Source organism: Sesamum indicum, unplaced genomic scaffold (assembly GCF_000512975.1).
Source record: "Sesamum indicum cultivar Zhongzhi No. 13 unplaced genomic scaffold, S_indicum_v1.0 scaffold00349, whole genome shotgun sequence".
Lineage (NCBI taxonomy): Eukaryota > Viridiplantae > Streptophyta > Magnoliopsida > Lamiales > Pedaliaceae > Sesamum > Sesamum indicum.
The window spans coordinates 5,014-24,103 of NW_011628241.1; the positions used below are offsets into that span (position 1 = coordinate 5,014).

General features: G+C 33.3%; 2 protein-coding genes and 1 long non-coding RNA gene across 6 annotated transcripts in view; 1 reads left to right on the plus strand and 2 right to left on the minus strand.

Moving 5' to 3' along the window:
* Positions 1-229: 229 nt before the first annotated feature.
* LOC105180148 lies at positions 230-1,921 on the plus strand. Its single transcript, XM_011103808.2, has 4 exons — positions 230-394; positions 490-613; positions 708-780; positions 1,217-1,921. Exons 1-4 carry the CDS (start codon positions 370-372, stop codon positions 1,463-1,465), a joined length of 471 nt encoding a protein of 156 aa, XP_011102110.1. The 5' UTR covers positions 230-369; the 3' UTR covers positions 1,466-1,921.
* LOC105180149 (protein SMG7) lies at positions 1,626-8,429 on the minus strand. Of its 2 annotated transcripts, none has more exons than XM_011103810.2 (8): positions 8,125-8,429; positions 7,083-7,237; positions 6,276-6,887; positions 6,035-6,157; positions 5,249-5,481; positions 3,218-5,163; positions 2,918-3,060; positions 1,626-2,159 (listed from the first exon to the last, which is right to left on the minus strand). In XM_011103810.2, exons 2-6 carry the CDS (start codon positions 7,149-7,151, stop codon positions 3,246-3,248), a joined length of 2,955 nt encoding a protein of 984 aa, XP_011102112.1. In that variant the 5' UTR covers positions 7,152-7,237; positions 8,125-8,429; the 3' UTR covers positions 1,626-2,159; positions 2,918-3,060; positions 3,218-3,245. The 2 variants fall into 2 exon arrangements, with proteins under 2 accessions (XP_011102112.1, XP_011102111.1); XM_011103809.2 differs by having other exon boundaries at positions 1,628-2,136.
* Positions 8,430-16,454: 8,025 nt separating this feature from the next.
* LOC110011459 overlaps positions 16,455-19,090 on the minus strand; it is a 2,812-nt gene continuing 176 nt past the window's right edge. The window contains exons 2-3 of one of the 3 annotated variants that reach the window (XR_002286484.1): positions 18,581-18,891; positions 16,455-16,692 (exon numbers count right to left, since the gene is read on the minus strand). This is a non-coding gene — a long non-coding RNA (uncharacterized LOC110011459). Of the gene's footprint in view, positions 16,698-18,576; positions 18,892-19,090 lie in introns of all 3 variants that reach the window. The other 2 variants (XR_002286483.1, XR_002286482.1) reach the window with 2 other exon arrangements.

A 19,090-nucleotide genomic window follows, 5' to 3' on the forward strand; every position in this document is an offset into this window, starting at 1 on the left:
TCCGTTTTATAAAAAAATTATCGAAGGCTTTACAACGTCTTATAAGATGTTTCAAAAAACTTATAAGTTGACCAGAACGAAATTTAAATTAAGTAGTAGCATAAGTTTCTTCTATTAATTTCAATATTTCCTACAATAAGAATTGTTATTCCTTCCTTAACCGAAAAAAGTATGTGTGGAGTTAAGTCTCCAAAGAAACATCCTTTGCTTGATACCAAAACTCACACTACTTCATATACTTTTCCTCCACACCAATCCTCAACAAATACATAAAAAGAAAATCTTGCAAGATAGAAAAAACAATAAATCCTTCATACCCACATCGATTTCTTGATAAAGAGTCATTTTTTTTTTTTTTTTTTGGTGAAGATGGGCCAATCCCTCAATAAATTTGGTGAGTTATTTCTCCCCGTTATTCATGCACGTACTGTGCAAAGATACCGCTGTGAAAGTAGACATACAGCCACATTCGACATGTTTTTTGTGCAGGAAATGAGGAGAAGAAGGTGAAGGAAATCGGACCGGTGATCGAACTATGCTACGATGCGTACTTTGTGAAGACTGAGGATTGGAGCTCAGCAGATTTGTACCATGCAGTTTGCCAGACCGTCGAGTATCTGAATTTCTTGAAAAATTATTTTTCTTTAGTACGTAGTTTATGGTATTTTAATTATGTTGGTTTATGGTATTTGAACTTTTTTCTCCAGAGAAATTAACAAGGCAATTGGTAGTACTCAATTCCGGGTGCCGCAGACTAGCACACTCCTGGAAGCATACAAAGTGAGTATATATCATCTCACATTGTAATTTTATAATTTTATTCATTTTTTGATCGGTTTGGTTAGAAATTTATATGTAACTTGTACAAATACAATTAAGTTATAAATTTTAATTTTATAAATTAATTCATATAGGACAAAAAAATATCAATTCCTGAATTACAGAATTAAAAGATATCAATTTCTCCAAGTTACAAGATTAGCATTGTTATTAATTGAGTCAAATGCAAGTCATATGAAATTTTCCAAAATCGACGAAAAATGATTAAATTGTCAAAATTTAAACTTACCGAGTTAAATTACGAAAATTAATTTGCGTAGGACCAAAACTATCACCTCCAAAAATTACACAATTAAAAATGCATTTTTTTCCCAAATGTGGATCGTCTAACATAAGATTGAAATGAAAATGAATGCTGACGATTTCACAATTTTAGAAACATCACAAAGGCAAAGGGAAATCTTTGACAAAGGAAGAATTCCAAGAAATCCTTCAAGAAGTGATACTCGACACAGGACTCACCAGCATTGCGTCAAAAGACATGCTGTTCTACCTGTTTGGAGTACCTGCCACTGCCTTGTTCGTAAAGCAGCGTTTGGCTCCAAAGTTAGTTCCAAATGAAGCTTTCATTCCTGTTGTTACTTCTGCTACTGTTTTCCTTCTGGCAAAGCTGAAGAAGATATGAGCTCATAATGAGTCTCAGTTATATGTCCCTCTTCATTGAGAGATCTTTAAAATTATAATGGAAATTTTATTTCATTAGGAAAAACGGGGCAGGTACGCGTCGACGAGATGGAGAGTACAAGCATATTCTAACACCACCAACGCAAATAGACAACGAGAAATTAACATCACAATCTACTTCATAAGAATCCAAAAACATTCACCCACGAATGCGATGTCTCTGGTTTACAACGAAAACATCAACCACGAAAGTTGAAATACCTTTATTTGCGTTCGCAATCGCACACTTATTTAGACTAACATGCATCACATACTCTGATAAAAAAAGAAAATTTTCCACGACTTTCAAATCCCACATCAGAACTCGTTGACATACTGACCACTGCAAAGAGTTACACGATTGGATTTTAGCTTCTGAAACTTCGCATCATGACATATTTATGGTAGACGGACAAAGGCTATGAATGAAAAACCTTCCACCAGCCACAACAGTAGAGGATTTGCAAGCACTTCTTTTAGTTTCATCAACGCCCACCACAATCCGATATCCCTGAAGGTTTTTATCCCAACTGATCCAACCAGAGAAGGCAACCAAGCTTATAAAATTTGAGACGTACTTCACCTATTGAAATCATAAGCTCCATTCAACCAGTCTGGTAAGCTCGGCACAAGCTGGCATGATTAAGGTACATCATCTTCAGGTGACCCAGAAATGTGAAACATTAAAAATGTATGATTGATTTGAAGAAACAGAAGTAAATTGTAGGGTGCTAGCATAAAGAAACAATAGTAAAACAGTAACACCACCATGAATTCTCTTTTATATATTACCAGTGCCAGTTGGATTCTCGCAAAAATCACAAGATTGCTGACGGTTACAATTTGGATTGTATATTCACATTATAGATTACATTTTCATTTTGCTCCAAGTAATCCATGTGCCGCTCATAATCAACATAATATGTGTGGTGCTGGGGCGGGGGGGCAATTGGAATCTGGGTCATTTACATATGGTACAAATTCAGTTCGATGCTGGCTAATCCTAGCTCTGGCACAAGATAAAATAGCAGCTGACTTGATGGTCATCATAACCAGGAAGGCATTAGCAAATGAATATGCAGGCACAAGGAACTAAAAGGCCAAATGAAGTGAAAGAACAAGTGCACCATAAAAGCAAGAGATGAAATTGCCAAGTCGCTAAAAACTGTCATGTACTCCAAAAGAAAAACTGATGATGATTAAACTCTGGATGCACCCAAGAAAAGAAGCAAGAGCCAATAGAATTCACCAGTACGTCAGCCTCCAGATGCAGCTGACATGTAGTTCAATTTCTCTCAAAGCATCAATAGACCAAAAACACGCTCAAGAAAATGAACTACTTAAAGTGCGCATTGTACAAGGTTAGAAGAAATGAGAGAGAGAGAGAGAGAGAGAGAGAGAGAGAGAGAGAGACCTATTCACCAGCAGGTGCCTGCAATACTCCCAGACCAACCATGGTCCATTAGAAACCTAATAACATTTGGCCATTCTTCAACAGCGATGGATGAAATAATAGCACCCAGCCATGGACATTTGCTGCGGTAAACCGGTTACGACCTTAATACGTAAAACCAAAATATGGATCAGAAACTTAAGGGAAGAACCCATCAAAACAAGTTAATTACTTGATAGCATGGAATGAACAAATAGAAGAAGTGTATTTACCCAACCAAAACAAGATAAGTAAACGTATAATAAACAAAACATGAATTACCTTTGTCATGTATGCTCTCTTAATCATCTCACACAAAGAAACGACCTTCCCAGAGAGATTGTCCTTGATACTGCTGGCGTGGAGCCATAGGCTGTTGGTGTCCTTTCTGAAATTGTTGCTGCTGCTCATCATACTGCTTCATATGTTCCAAAAAGTGATTATCCTGCCAGCCTTTCTGATTTTCACTCTGGACTTGCGGCGTAGAGACTTGCTTCCCAGGGAAAGGGAAGGCGGCTATCTCCATTGAGCCATTGCTCTTGCTCACAGAAGAGAATGTGGGACCTACTTGATTCATTGAATTACTGAATCCAACACTTTGGTTTGAGAAAGACAACTGATACCCATCTAGCCAACTGTAATCATCCATTTGCGGAATTGGACTTTCGTTTTTCAAGGCCACAGTGTACAATGGATCATCCACAACTTTGGAAGGAACAGAACCAAATCCAGGTGGTGGACCAAAGTGTCTAACAGGTCGACTCACTGGATTCTTCTTTAAACCTGGGGCCATGACAGAAGATGGTTTCACAGAGAGCACATCAGGTGATGCTCCGGAAGAAATAATGGAGTCAAATTTTGATGGTACGGTGGCTTGTGGAATCTGAATGGAATGATTATTGCTGGCGCCAGTATTAACAAACTGGGGATAGGGCATGGGAAGAGCAGCAGGTTGAGGAACTCCAAACCTATCTTGCAATTCAGACTGCAGTAAGAGTCCATTTTCCGTCAAATTCAAGTGGGCCAAACCATCCACAATTGGAGCATGTTCTACAGGCCACTTAGACATGCTGGATTGGATAGGCTGCAGATACTGAGAAGTGCTATTAGCAACAGTTGCAGAAGGTTTCATGCTTGAACTTAATGCACTCTGCAAGAGGAAACTATCATGTGCAACAGAGAAGGACCCATTCTCATTCCCAAAATCAATCTTGCCAGCCCCACCAACAGAAGCCGCCACCTCTGGAGAAGCTAATTTTGAGGAAAGCTCGTCCATATGCTTCTCAGTAGTGGATGGCTTAAAAACAATCACCTCATCCTCATCCTCAGCTTCTATACCCGCCTCTATCTTAGAGACAACACCCAGAGCCATTTGGCTCCCTACTGGGATGTCCAGAGAGCTACCATTCAAAACGGGTTCCAACTGATTGGTAAGCAAATAATCATCAGAACTCCGTGGCTCAACTCCAAACACAAATTTCTTCAGCTTAGTGTCAAAATAGACTCCCTCCTGGCCAATTCGGACAACGTTAGCAAGGGCCTTTCCCGCTGCAATAATCCTCTGAACACGGGAAATTTTTCCTTTATTGCCTCCATCACCGCCAAAAGAGTGCTTCCTTGAAAAATCAAGGATGAGTTGAGCAGGAAGAATGGGAAGAAATCCTCTCAATTCAACGTCTTCTGGTAATGCAAGTCGATTAGCAGTCTCACTCTCATCATACTTGCTCATATTAGAAAAACACGTTTCATCTTCATTTTCATTAACAAAGACATATCCACTTGCTAAGAGCTTGTTTAGAAATGAGATACATTTATTCCAGAACAATGATCTAGCATTCAATTGTTTCTCCTCCAGTTCACTGCCAACTGCAACATCCTGATGACAAGCCAACCATTCCACAAAAACCATAATCCCAGGTAATAAATAGCTCGATGAGGGATCATTTAACTCGTTACACCGTTCAAGAATGCAACCCATAAATTCAAAGGTCGCAGTAAAAGCATTTTGAAGCAGGACCGAACGCTGTAGAATATCAGCATATGATTGATTCTCATTTTCCCTGTTTACATTATGCACAGTAAATATCAGAATGGCAATCATCCTGACAATTGCAAGCCTGCACTCAGCAGCATCTGAACCGAAACTGAACTCCTCATCTGACCCAGAAGAAAGAAGTTCCAATAGATCACTTTTAACCACTGAGGACACTTCAGCAAAGGTCTCCAGGCTGGGATCACCAAAAGAACTAAGTATCAGCAAGCAATAATTTTGCAGTTACAATCCTCTAATACTCTTGAAAATTCAAAACTAACCTTGTGCGTGTAAAGAGAATTCCATTCAGCCTAACAAATCGCGTGATAAAGGCTTTGAAGAGTTCAAAATTATTTGAAGCTCTTTGCTTAACTGCACTAGCTTCCACTTTATTATCTTTGAAAGATGACCTCATTTCCCCTTTGCTTCTTCCTTTTCCATGAGTCCTTGATGGTGATGTCTTCATTGTAGCAGTTTTAGCATCACCAAGTAGTTGCAAATAATTCTGACGATTCTGCAAAATAAAGAAGACATACTGATGACAAGAAAGACCTTGTGCTGTTAAGAACATCAACAGATCTTGTTGATTGTTAATGCAGCTCCCATATTATGCTTTTCCAAAAAGTAATGTTGAAGATCCTGAAAACCTAACTAGGTAATTATGGAAAAACTCCATACAAGATTTTTAGTATCAACAGACTGACAAAGAGATGTAGCATAAGACAGTGTCCATCAGAAACCTTCCCCACGCAGAAGAAGGTAGGCAACAAAATGCTGATTGAGATGATAGAGCAGAGCTAGCTTACACATGAATGACTCGCACTTGCTGTTAATAGATTAAAATAACCTACCTAATTATTACCAGACCTGAGACAGAAGTTCTGATTTGTTGGTTTTAATATATGCTAAATCTATGCTTCCTCAGATCTAGTTACTAAGTCAAGTACAAGTATAGCTAAAAATGATGCCATATAGGCACAATCAAGCAAGTTACAAACTTCAGCAACATGATGAAAACAATTATAAAGGACTTTATGTACCGCACTTATTAACATACTGAATCATACCTTCTCAAATGCAATAATCAAGTTGTCTCTTGCAGTAATGAAAGGGTTATCAACCGCTAAACTTCGAAAATAGCGATAAATTGAGAGCAGTTCATCATTCGAATATCCAGCCAGTATAGCAAGCTGGTAAAAGAAAAGAATAACTCCAAGTTAGATAAGCAATCAATGACAATGAACTCAAACAAAGGCTCGATGGAAGAAATCACTAAAGAACCATAATGGGAATTCGACAAAAATTCACCTGATGATGCGGATTACCACTTGAAGGCCAGAGTGAAGAAGCTTGCATATAATAGCTTGATGCAGCCGCAAAATCCCGAGTTTTTGAATCCCCTTCCCCATATAAGCCTTTGTAACGAGCAAGATCTCCGAGATAAATCAAACATCTGTGACATGATATTAAACCTTTCTTCACCTCAGAAGACTTATTTCCATCTTTTGACATCGGAATCTGATTATCTGGATCATCAGAAAAATATCCTAATGGCAGACCATACTTTGCTCTTATCTTCAACATCAGATCATGATAAAATCCAGTAGCCTCGGAAAGAAAAGTCCGAAACTGGGACCGTATCTTCATAAGTCGATCAGGTCCTCCTCGAACTGGACCTTTCCCATTTTGCGGCGCAGCTGATGCTGCTGAAGCTACAGCTGCATTGAAGAGTGCCCTTAGCTCCTCGATCCTCCTATAATGCAATTGCCACAAAGCATATTCTACATCATGTTGTTCAGAAAACGCATGGTCTTCAAGGACAATTGCTTCATAATTTTCACGCATATTTTGCCATGTGTTAGGATCCGACGGGATTCTCTCCTGTGCCGCTTTCCTTCTCTTGTTCTCCAACTCAACATTCTACAACAAGATAATGAAGTCATACAACAGAACATATACAAAATAACTTCGCTTTTATAACCAAGCAAGTAGATGAACAAGATAAGCATGGAACGCTGTAGAAGATCTTCCAGCAAAGGAACTCTTTCTGATCCACATCCACAATCCATGACCAAAGAATAATCTGCTATAAAATATAACTTTAGGAGCACATACCTTGTTGAAGAGGCGCTGAACACGCTCTCTTGAGGAATTTTCTTTGTTGTTATCCATTGGCATGGTCATCTTCCATTAAATATAAGGTCACAAATCAAGTCCACAATATGCAGCCTTAAGCGGTAATGTAGAAAATCTAATCCACAAGAAAGTGCCTGTGGCATAACATTTGAATTAGAAATGAATTTGGAAGGAGAATGAAGACTAAACTCCTATAATTGCTTCACTTAATGCGTTCCCAGAACCCACTTTTGCGTCACACCACACATGCACGCACTGCAAGTTTTAATAGCATTGGATGATGAAAACAAAATGATTGAAGAATTCATTGCACTTGCACTGGAAAACAGATACACAATGAAAATTTGATTTCTTCCCTCCACCTTGCAAATGCATCAACCTCTTTCGTGCCAGCAGGCAACAGATATCCATTTTCAAATCATGAAAAGACCACATAATTATGCCCATTATCTAACATAGCTTTATAGCTCATGTTCCATTCTAAAAGTTCACAAAGAACAATAAATAACATCGTGTTGGTCCATGTACCATCATATTCACCAACCACACGCCCACAAGAAACAATATTGAAATATAAGTTCATTCAAGTTTGTCCAGAAACACGTACATTCAGAACTTCAATTACCAAATTGCATGAAAACAGGGAGGAAAAGAAAGAAGAAAAGGAAAAGAATGAGATAACTAAAATTTCACGAACAACCCTAAAATTAATCCAATTCACGAACATGAATAAAAGCGGGGGCGGAACTAACAGATATATTCAAACTACATAGAACTACAGATTAAATAGAGAATACGATCGAAATTAAAAAAAAAAAAAAATTCAACCACAACGATCGGTCCACGGGTCAATCAATTCAAAACGCTCAAATCAACCAACAACGTACGTCGAAAATCAACAAGAATCATTAAAAAGAAGAATCAACAACAAGAATCGTTAAAGAAATCCCAACCCGATCTTCCAATAATAAACCGAAAATCATGACGAAAACCATAAAACACAAAAAAAAAAGGAAATCACCTCAACAAGAAAATAGCATGAAATCCGCAGAGATCCCAGCGAGTCTGCACTTGATTACCCCAATTCAAGGCCCCCATATATTAACACGCACACACGGGGAGCAGCAATTGATGGTGGGCTCTAGGGTTTCCGATCGAGGGGGTTCAATTCTTTGGAATATCTTGAATTCCCTGATGACAATCAAGGGTTTTCCGATGGCAGAAAATTCTGAGGAAGAAGAAGAAGAAAAGGAGATGAATTGAAAGAAAGAGGAAGAAGAGGGGATGACTTCTTGTTTTAGCTTTTCTTTGTTATGTATTTTTCAATTTTTTATTTAACATAAAATTTATCGAAAGGCATTTATGGTATTTAGGCCTCCTATCACTGTGACTCACCTCCTCTCAATCTTCGGCCTTGTTTGTTTCTATTTTTATTTCTTTTTTGTTTTTTAATTGCATTCTTTATTTAATTTAAAAAGGTCAAAACTTTTTAATTAGTATTTCTTATTTTTAAAAATGAAATATTATTTATCACAGACGATGAGTTTGAGTGCCTTGTAAGCTCAAATGCCTCGTCAACTTAGCTTGTTGCATTTTTAGGCCAAACCCATAAGACTCCTACCATCCGATCGAACACCTTGCACAGGACACTGAATCAAATTGCAAGCTACATCATTTGGTGCTGTATGTGGAAATGAAATCAGGCCTCCCAAACCCTTTATTTGAGAGGCTGGTGTGTAGACAAACGTCCACATTGGTTGCAAATGAAGAACTTGAGTGGTTTAGAAGTCCCAAGAACTCCTATCCCAAATAAAAACGTCTTTTCAACTCAAAGACGTGAGGCTTTTACGAAGTCAAAGTGGATAATAACTCGCGCAAGGGAACATCGATCAAGTTGCAAACTGCAATACATGTATATAGGTAATGACAACAATTAAATATTACTAAAAATTAAAATAATTTAATGTTTAATTAGAACAATAACACAAATAATTTTAATGAAAAATATTATATAAAATTTATTAATTAATTAAAAAATATTTGATGAAGGCCAATGAAGCAAATTAAAAGGAACTGAATTTGTTTGGGCAATAAGCCCATGGCAGTTGATATAACTACACCTGAAATGGGCTCTTACTTGCATTGAAAATGGGCCAAACAGCCCGTCCAGGAAACCGGCAAATAGGCCCAATGCATCCACCTGGCATATTCTATTTGTATACATAATTTTGATAACATTTTTTTAATTAAATAAAAAAATAAATTAATGATCAAGAGTAATACGACTATTTTTTTTAGATTTGGCATAATTAAAAATATCCCTCATTTTTAAAAAAATTACAAATACCCCCCTCAAATGAAAAATAATTATGTACTACGTATTACTATTTATTTTCAAATTTTACAATATTATTAGCTACAACATTAATATCTATGGTCAAAAGTTATTAACCACGGTTAAATAAAATCGATAAAAAAAATTATTTTTTCACTACGAAAAAAATATTTACCATATCTAAGAGCCATGATAAAAATAAAAGCTACGACAAATTAATATTATAGTCACCCTCGCAAAAACCATAGCCAACTACCATTACATGGCCGTAATTAATGATTATTTGCTACGACGATTAACAATGATTAAATTATATATTTGTGTAATAAAATTCCTATTAATACGTTCAACGGATCCCAAAACCCATAATCCTCTTGAAATTAACAGTCCAATAAGTATCTCATATAATGGGCTGTCACGAGAGAGAATTACAAGTATTTTTTTTTATTGATGGGTTAACTAAATAAACTCATTATTCTTATTTTATTTTATTTGAAAATTTTATAAAATATTTACAAAATTTAAATTCACCCAATTAACTATGGGCTACTAACTACCATCATATATAGAAAAATAATCAAAATTATGACTAGATTCAGTGTAAAAGCTGCTACTACAAATTAAATAATCGTATTAATTATGACTAATAATCAACTTTAATATATTAATCTCAAATTAATTAAAACTTAAATAACATATAGGCCTATATATATAGCTCCTACACACTTACGAAAATGCAATCTACATGAATTAATAATTCAAACCAAATGCAATAATTAAATTTCAAGAGTAATGGAACATAGTAATTAAAATAAAATATTCACATACATTGCACCTGACCCCAATTACATAAATTAAAACCCTAAAATAATTAATCTAAATGATGGATCAGCTGTACTAGGTATGACTTGCCCCATCAATTGCACCAAACACTAACCCAATCATTCAAGGTATTAAACCCACTTTTTTTTTCAGAAATTTAGATGTTAGATGTAAATATACAAATTATTATTATTTTTTTGTAAAATTATGATTATATATATTGAAATTGTAGCTGTAATTATAAATATACTTCTCATTCGGAAGCAAAAGTTCGCAGAAACACCCCCTAATACAGTGTATCTGTAATTTTACAAAGAACAGAGAAAGTTTGCATATGTAGATTGAAAATTTTTTACTCAAAATAAGTTTGATCGAATCAAATCAATTAGAAAACAAGTGTGATACACTTACTATGTGATTAATCAATTTTCCTAAACTGTATACTAATCGCACCATAAATGTATTGTACTTATAGTATAATTAGTTCAAATTTGATTTGGATTAGAATTTTTTAAATTAGAATAAACCTCAACGAGTGATAATGTAAGTAACCATATATTTGATTAATTAGCACTGAAATTACAAATAAGTTATACATACGTACGTACGTTGTTCAAACGGAGCTGAGAGCAACGTCGGCGAGCTGCGGCGGCGTGACGGCCAGGAAAATGAGCACCGCCATGATGGCGACGGGGATGAGGAGGAGAACCGGCGGCGGTGGCGGGAGCGACGGAAGAAACGGCGGCAGAAACAAGAGGCATGCCGTTAACAGCACCATCATGACTACACCGCCCGGGCCGAACATCATGTTCTTGAATGAGCTAACGTCTGTTAAGTATTGTAGTGAGCAGTTTTCTCTTCAACCCTGCAAACCATCATGATCTTCATTCATCATATACACTGCAACTATGAGATTTCGTATATATATATATATATATACACACACACTGCATGTACGTACACACATGCATATAGAGATTTATACGTATATGTACATACTGATACAATACGTATTCGTATTTGGATGGTGAGTGAGTGCGATGCTCTTTTGTAGGAGTTTATGTAAGAGGGAATTAAGCGTAGAGGAACCAGATGATTCATCATTTGTGAGCGTGAAGTTACACTAAGAAAAGGCCTGAGGGCAATTTGGACTTTTACTTTAACCTAGCACTTTTTTTTTTAAATAATATGTAGGTATTTTGATAAGTGATGACATAATTATTATTTTTTTATGTTTGGTATTTTAATTATTTGAAGAGAGGTTGGAGGGTAATTTGGTCTGTTATATTTTTTTAAAAAAATTAAATTAAGTAATTACTTTTTACTTTCAAATCATCACGATCTTCCATAATTATTTTTTGGTAATTTTTTTCTTCATGTATTTTTATCTTATTTTAGGTGATTTTTAACTTTACAAAAAATAAATAATATAATTTATAAAAAGTATTTATTACAATTATGCACGTATATAGTATGTACGTACCACTCTTACTAGTTTTTATAAATTACAGGTACACTATCTCTATAATACGCATTTTTAAACAATTTTTCCCTCTTTATCGACATGTCTTTATATAAGCTCGTTATAAAATACGTGACATACTCAATGTATGTATCAAAATATATAGAAAATTACAAATAATTATTTTTTTATTGATAAATTAGTTATCAGTCAAGGGATAATAGCTTTAAACATAAAATATATGCCAAAAATCGAGGTGTGTGCAAGTTTGATGGGTATTTTAGTAAATTTTTTAAAAATAATGAAATTACTATTATGATCAATTTTTTATTAAAGGGATAGAATGAATTAAAAAGATAAAATTGGATATTTAAAAATTAGTACGACAATTTACGATTCTTTTCTATAACAGGACAAAAATTACATATATGAAATTAAACGGGTATTTAATTAAATTTATATTTAAAAATAAATTCTCGAAACAAATGAGTTGTAAATGACGAAATGACCCTTGGGGTTTGGCCCATATGGTGGAGGTGGGGGCCCACCCACCTCCATGACTTTTGTGATGTTATATAGATATAAGTGAGAAAATTCTTATTTAAATTAGGTTCGTTCTTCCTTATCCTTATAATATAAAAAAGTCAATAAATTTATTGAATTAACTTTTTATTGATGTATTGTTCCATCGAGATTTAATTCAGATCGCAATAGTCGAACCAAATTAATTATGTGATAAATATGTTATATTTGTCATATAATTGATCTTTTTTTTAAATATTTACTAATCATACAATAAATCATAAATATATTACACTCACTGTATAATATCGACCCAAATTAAAATTTCTCACAAAAATAAGAACACGTCAGCCAAAAAGAAACGTCAAGGGCGAAGATAGGGGTGGGTTCATAGCACCCAAGGCCAAGGGGCGAGCGTTATCTTTGGTGATGCAAATTTCTTCATCACATCTCACACCTTAATTTCAATGCTGATCATTACGCTTTTATATTTCATTTTTATATATGAATTTGCTTTAAAAGAAAAATCGGAAAATTAAGTGGGTTACGAGTCACTGATTCAACCGGTTGAGTCCACTGTGGTCGGACCAGTAACGTCATATTTCTTTCATAAATAATTATTAATATTTTAAAAATAATATTAAAATAATTATTATTATTAATATACTTAACAACCAGTTTTTTTTTAAAAAAAAATAATTCACTGTTTTTCTTTGACATTAAATAGTTTAATAAGATAGAGAATATAATAAAATAAATTTAAAAACAAACTTATAAGATCAAATACAAGAAATAATATTATACATTTTCAAACTTAACAGAAAATCAATTACACTAAATTATTAGAAATAATCTAATAGAAATAGCGAAACTGAACTGAGAAGATAAATTAGGATTTTATATTTAGAAATAACATAAAATAGTTCAACTTAACAGAAATTATCCCAATTTAACATAAACAATCCACATTTTTAGAAATAATCTGTTATCCTTTCAAAAAGAACCTAAAAATAGGGTATTCAACGAAAATAATACATATTTCATAAGAAAAATTAAAAATTTTATCATGTATGTACACTTGATTGTTGATTCAATAGGTTCAATCAACCCAATTTCGGGTCACACGGTTCACCAGTTGAACCACTGGGTCAAATGATTTTCAAGAAAAAAAGTGATTTTTTGGTTTCAACAGGGCTATTTTGTGGTCTGGTTGACAGTTGAACGGTTCGATCGTCCGAACTGAACTAAATTTTAAAACCTTGTTTCAATATAAAAAAACGTTTGCTATAATTTCAAATAATCTTTTGTTATTTAAAAAAATTTATAAATTTCTATTCAAATGAAAAACAATTATGTAGTTTTTAAACAGTAAAGTAGAAAAAATCATATTACCCTCTTGATTTGTAAACATTGAGGGTGGGTAAAGTAAATAATTAATTGGGCATATTAGTTCATAAACGTACTTCAATATATATATATGTAATTATAATTCATAATTTAAAAGGACATTTTAATCAGCTTATCGTGAAAATTGGATGAAAATCTAATTGAGGCTAATAGAGATATTTGTAATTTCTTAAATAATAAAAATTTATTTATAATTATATCAAATTTCAAAAGATGTGATTGTAATTTTATTTATATTCGTTTTATAAGATTTTATTTCATAATAATTATCACTCTAAATTCTCATTTTTGGAGGAGAATTTTTGTTTTTAGTATGTTTAGTTATAATATAAAAAGAAAAGGGGTTTATATTCATAAATGGCAATTACATTGTCAATATATCAATTTTTTTTAAAGTTAAAAATATCATTCAACTAATAAAATAATTAAATTTATTATACTTTTTAAATTATTAATATAATATATTAATTTGTATATTTTATTTAATATTATACACATAAAAATAGCGGGCCATAATAACTGACCTACTATATAAAGAAATCCCAAAAAGAAAAAGGGAAAAACAAAGGCAGATGAGAGGAGGAAATATGTAGAAAACCTAGTAAAGAGGGACATGAATCCTAGGATTGATGCAGCCGTACAGGTGGAATCTAGTATGTAGCAGCTGGGTCAGCGGTCAAAAGTTGTGGTCTGGTCTGTTTCTCCGTATCTGACGCGCCGCCGCCAAAACCCTCTCCTGGCGGTGCAGATGCAGATGTATCTCTCTCTCTCTCTCTTCTTCGGCTCAAACTCCAATGCCGCCCAACCTCTATGCTTCACGTGTCCCCATTATCACACCACCACGCCACTCTACGTACCACCCCCTCGTGCCCATAATATTTAATTCCATTTTATTTCTGCCTAGCTGGTAAATTATAGGGTTAATTACAGGTAATTTCTCAATAAAAAAGTTCAATTATATTTTTTTTAAAATTGTATTTGCATGTTTTTCTAAAAGTTCTTAGAATTACACTATTATCAAAATAAAGAGATAATTACACTATTTTTTTTTTAAATTTGAGATAATTATATGTAAATCTCATGTGATTTGGAAAATTACATCTAGCACCTTTAAAAATTTGCTTTCATAAAATAAATATTAGTAAAAAAATTCACTAAATTTATTGAACTAAATTACTCTTATAACGGTGTAAATATACATCCTCATATGCATTAATACGTGAACAAGTATGAGGATAATTTGGTCATAAAAAATTTATTCGACTTATTATAAGTGAATAATAAGTTAATCGATGGTGTATATATATTTCTTATTTTTTGTTAATATCAATAAATTTGATGAATTTTGATAAGCCATATGGGTGCTAGATTTAATTTTTCAAACTACAAAGGGCCTATGTGTAATTATAGCAAACCTAAAAAAAAGAGAATGTAATTATCCTCAAAATAAATTACATGAAGTTTTTATTTTACCCCTTATTTAACATTCTCATATTTATTTTTATACTTATAAAAGGATAAATATGTTTTCTATATATGGAGTGAGATTAACATTATTATATTTTTTTTTCTTGTAAGTACAAAATTATTACATGAGAATGTTAAATAATGAGTAAAATTGAAAAGTTTGTGTCATTTTGTTGCTAACATTAGCACTTTTCGTCCAAACCCTAACGAATGAAGATCAGGTGTAAATAACGAATTTTCGAGAAGGTCGTAAGTTTGAAACTGTTTTAGAGCGGATCTAAGTGAAAGTAACCCGTAAATTATAATCGACTATATCAATATTAATAAAGGTCTAATTATTAAGTTGAGCTTAGTCGTAAATAGTTTATGGGAAATTCTAGCCCAAATTGGATTGGATCAAATTCAAAGCAATTATATGACAAGTTTAATATATTTATCGTGCAATTATTGTATAGTTCAGAAAAATGATCAGTCACATAATAAGTGTATCACACTTACTTTATAATTAAATTGATTCGATCGAACTTAATTTAAATAATTTTTTTTCCTAGTTTTACTTTATCTTTTAAAAAAGTTGACTATAGGTATGATTTGATGGAAGAAGTCCCCACCTGCTGTGCTTTTCTTGACAGTGTGTGTCTCCCTCATTCAGGAATTTTTACTTCATCACAACCTTAAAACAGTCAAAAACTAGAAAAGGCAGCGTTGGATACAATGTAACCAACAAAAGCATCTCCAAAGATAAAATAAATATTTCCTTTTCCCTTTATCCCAATATTAAAAAAATACTAATTATTACTATACCCCACATTTACCGTTAATCCATAAAATTACATGCAATTATTAATAAAGACTTACCTTTATTCCTTATACACTTGGCGGTTAAAAAAGACCCGTACTTTAATGATCTACATGATCTAATTGTACATCCACACTAAGCTGACAGTCGGCATGAAGTGATCGTGTTTCTATTAGAGCCACGAGCCGAAAGGTTTGAGCTCATGACTCCATTGGGAATAATTTAGAAGCCCGTGTTGTTAGCAAAGTGCGACTTTATTTCTTTTATATAAGAAAAAGCACCTTACTAAGACGACGATTGGCATGAGGGAACTGCACCTCCGTGTCATCATAGTTCGTTCTCGACTTGTAGCGTTCTCCTGAATTAAATCATATATGGTGTTGCTGACAATAAATGCCAACATATATATATATGTACAATTATTTTTTTATTTTTATACAAATTTAAATAATTAGAAGGTCTAATAAGACAATTTTTAATCAGTAAAAATACTCTAGAAAAACCCAAAAAAAAAACAAACAATAAACTGATCCCATCCTCTAAAATTCTCTCCAAATATACTTTTCTTAAAAAAAAAAATATCTTAAATAGAAAAAATAATTAAAAACATACCAACGTATTTAAAGCTGTGCATAATTCACTCGAACAGCAGAACAGCCATGTTTGGACAACACACAACAACAAAGAGAATTTCCCCCGAGAACGAAGCAGAGGCCTCAGCAGCAATCTTCGCAGTCCAAACGTCTCCGTGCAAGACAAACAACAACATCCATACCTATTCTTTCAAGAGGAAAAAAAAAAAAAAAGTAATTATTGATTATCAAGAATTCATTATGTCTAAAAATTATTAAAAAAAAATAGTAATTTTTACATTAATTTGGAATTTATTTATAATATCCCATTTTCCATATTAATTTTGTAATTCTTTCAGCTCTTAAATACTCCAACTTTATATCTTGTTATTCTAAGAGTTTAAAATATTAAAAACAATAATTTTATAATTAATGATACAAATCAAAATTAAAGAGATTTTTTTATCAATAGACTATCTTAATTTATATATTAATTAAATTAAAAACATTACTATAAGGAGGATAAAGTAATCAAATAATATGTTGGATTTATACTTGTAACATAAAAACTAAAAAAACTAATCGAACACCGCAAGTCTACAATAACGCTCCATCTTAACAGTACATCAATCATACGATAAATAAATTACACTTACTGTGTATAACTAGTTTATATTTAATCATATTCGATTTGAATTAAAATTTTTCGCCCCTTTATGTGATTCAAATTTTTCCACCCAAAAAAAAAAAAAAACTTTTTTCTTTTTAAAGTTCAAAATAATGAAATCAAATACTCAAAATTAAATTTGTTGAAATGGAATGATAGAAAGGTTTAAAGGCAATTTTCGTCTCCTAATTTTAGGTCATTCTCGTTTTAATCCCCTAAATTACTAGGGCTTTATTTTGGTCCCGTAAAACTGAAAAAATCTCAATTTTGGTACAAATTTGATCAGAAAGTTGAGTCACTCGCTTGCATTGTGATTGGCTGAAAAAGATGATGTGGTAAAGACATGGCCTGAAATAAGGGGACTAAAATGAGAATGACCTGAAGTTAGGGGACGAAAATTGCTTTTAAGCCTTTTAGGATGACCAATCACAATGCAAGCAACAATTTAAAAAGTCACCTGCCTGATATGTGACTTTTTTCGGCGAGTAACTCAATAATCCGACTAAATTTGTACCAAAATTGATATTTTTTCAGTTTTACGGAACCAAAATAGAACCTTATTAACTTAAGGGACTAACACGAAAATGACCTGAAGTTAGGGGATGAAAATTGCCTTTAATCCAGATAGAAATTGCTCTTCTAAAACTGTTGCCAACCAATACCATGAAAATAATTAATATATATGTTAAAGATGGTATAACACATTAATTGCTCTAATAATTAAATTAATGAAAATCTAATTAAACAAAGTTGGAAATACGATTTGTTACCTAGCTGCCAGCAAAGTATAAGGTCTGCAGGGTACTTTTGAAAATGCCATATAAATAAAATAATAATATGCAATTAATGGAATAATTTAATGACAAGAGTGGGACAAAGAAACCAATATTAAAATGTCACATACAATGCACCTGCCCACCAAAAATTTAATTATAATATTAATCAAAATGGTGTGGAGTAGTACTATGTGTGAGACCTGCGCACATCCACCGATCCAAACAACTGGAAATCATGCGAATCATTACATCAACAATTATACGATAATTTAAATTAGCACAACTTACAATGAATTGTTGTGAAATTTGTCATAATTAAAAAAAAAATTTTAATTTTATTTAATAAAATTAATAAATACTTTTATAGTATTAATTATAGTCTAGTAAAAAATTCTATAATGAGCTGTCGTGAGAAGATATTTGATAAATGAGCGTTAATTTGAGGAGGTATTCTTAATTTTTTTAACAAAAATGAGAGAGTATTTATGATTTACACTTAAATTTAATGCCCGGGTTTTTTTATAATTCTTTTATTTTTTGGTTAATCTCCCTGGTAATTAAGACATGTAATTAGGATGTAATTAACAAGAACAATTAAGCATGTATGTATGTATGTATACCCCACTCTCGATCGTTCAACTTACGTACTATGAATCCATATCCTTCATGTGCAGCTCATGAGGGCGACGACGCCGGAGAGCTGCGGCGGCGTGAGTGCCAAGAAGATGAGCACCCCCATGATGGCGACGGGGATGAGGAGGAGGATAAGGGGCGGCGGAGGCAGCGGCGGTAGAACCAGCGGCAGAAACAAGAGACACATCGTTAACGCCACCATTAAAACCACCCTTCTGAAGCTGATGAAGAACCTGGACATCAAGTTCTTCAGTGTGAATATCAGCAACTCTTGATTCGTTTCTCCGAATGGCTGCTGCGCCGGCTGCAGCTTCTCTTGATCAGCCCTGTAATAAACCACCATCATCATCATCATCCGTTAATCACACTGCAAGAACATATCACCAACTCCAAACACACACACATATACATGTATATGTGTGTGTGTTTTGTGCGTGTGTATAAATATATCACTACATCAGCATGTACGTACAAACAAGTATATATATATATGTGTGTGTGCGTGTGATTGTGTGTGTTTTGTGG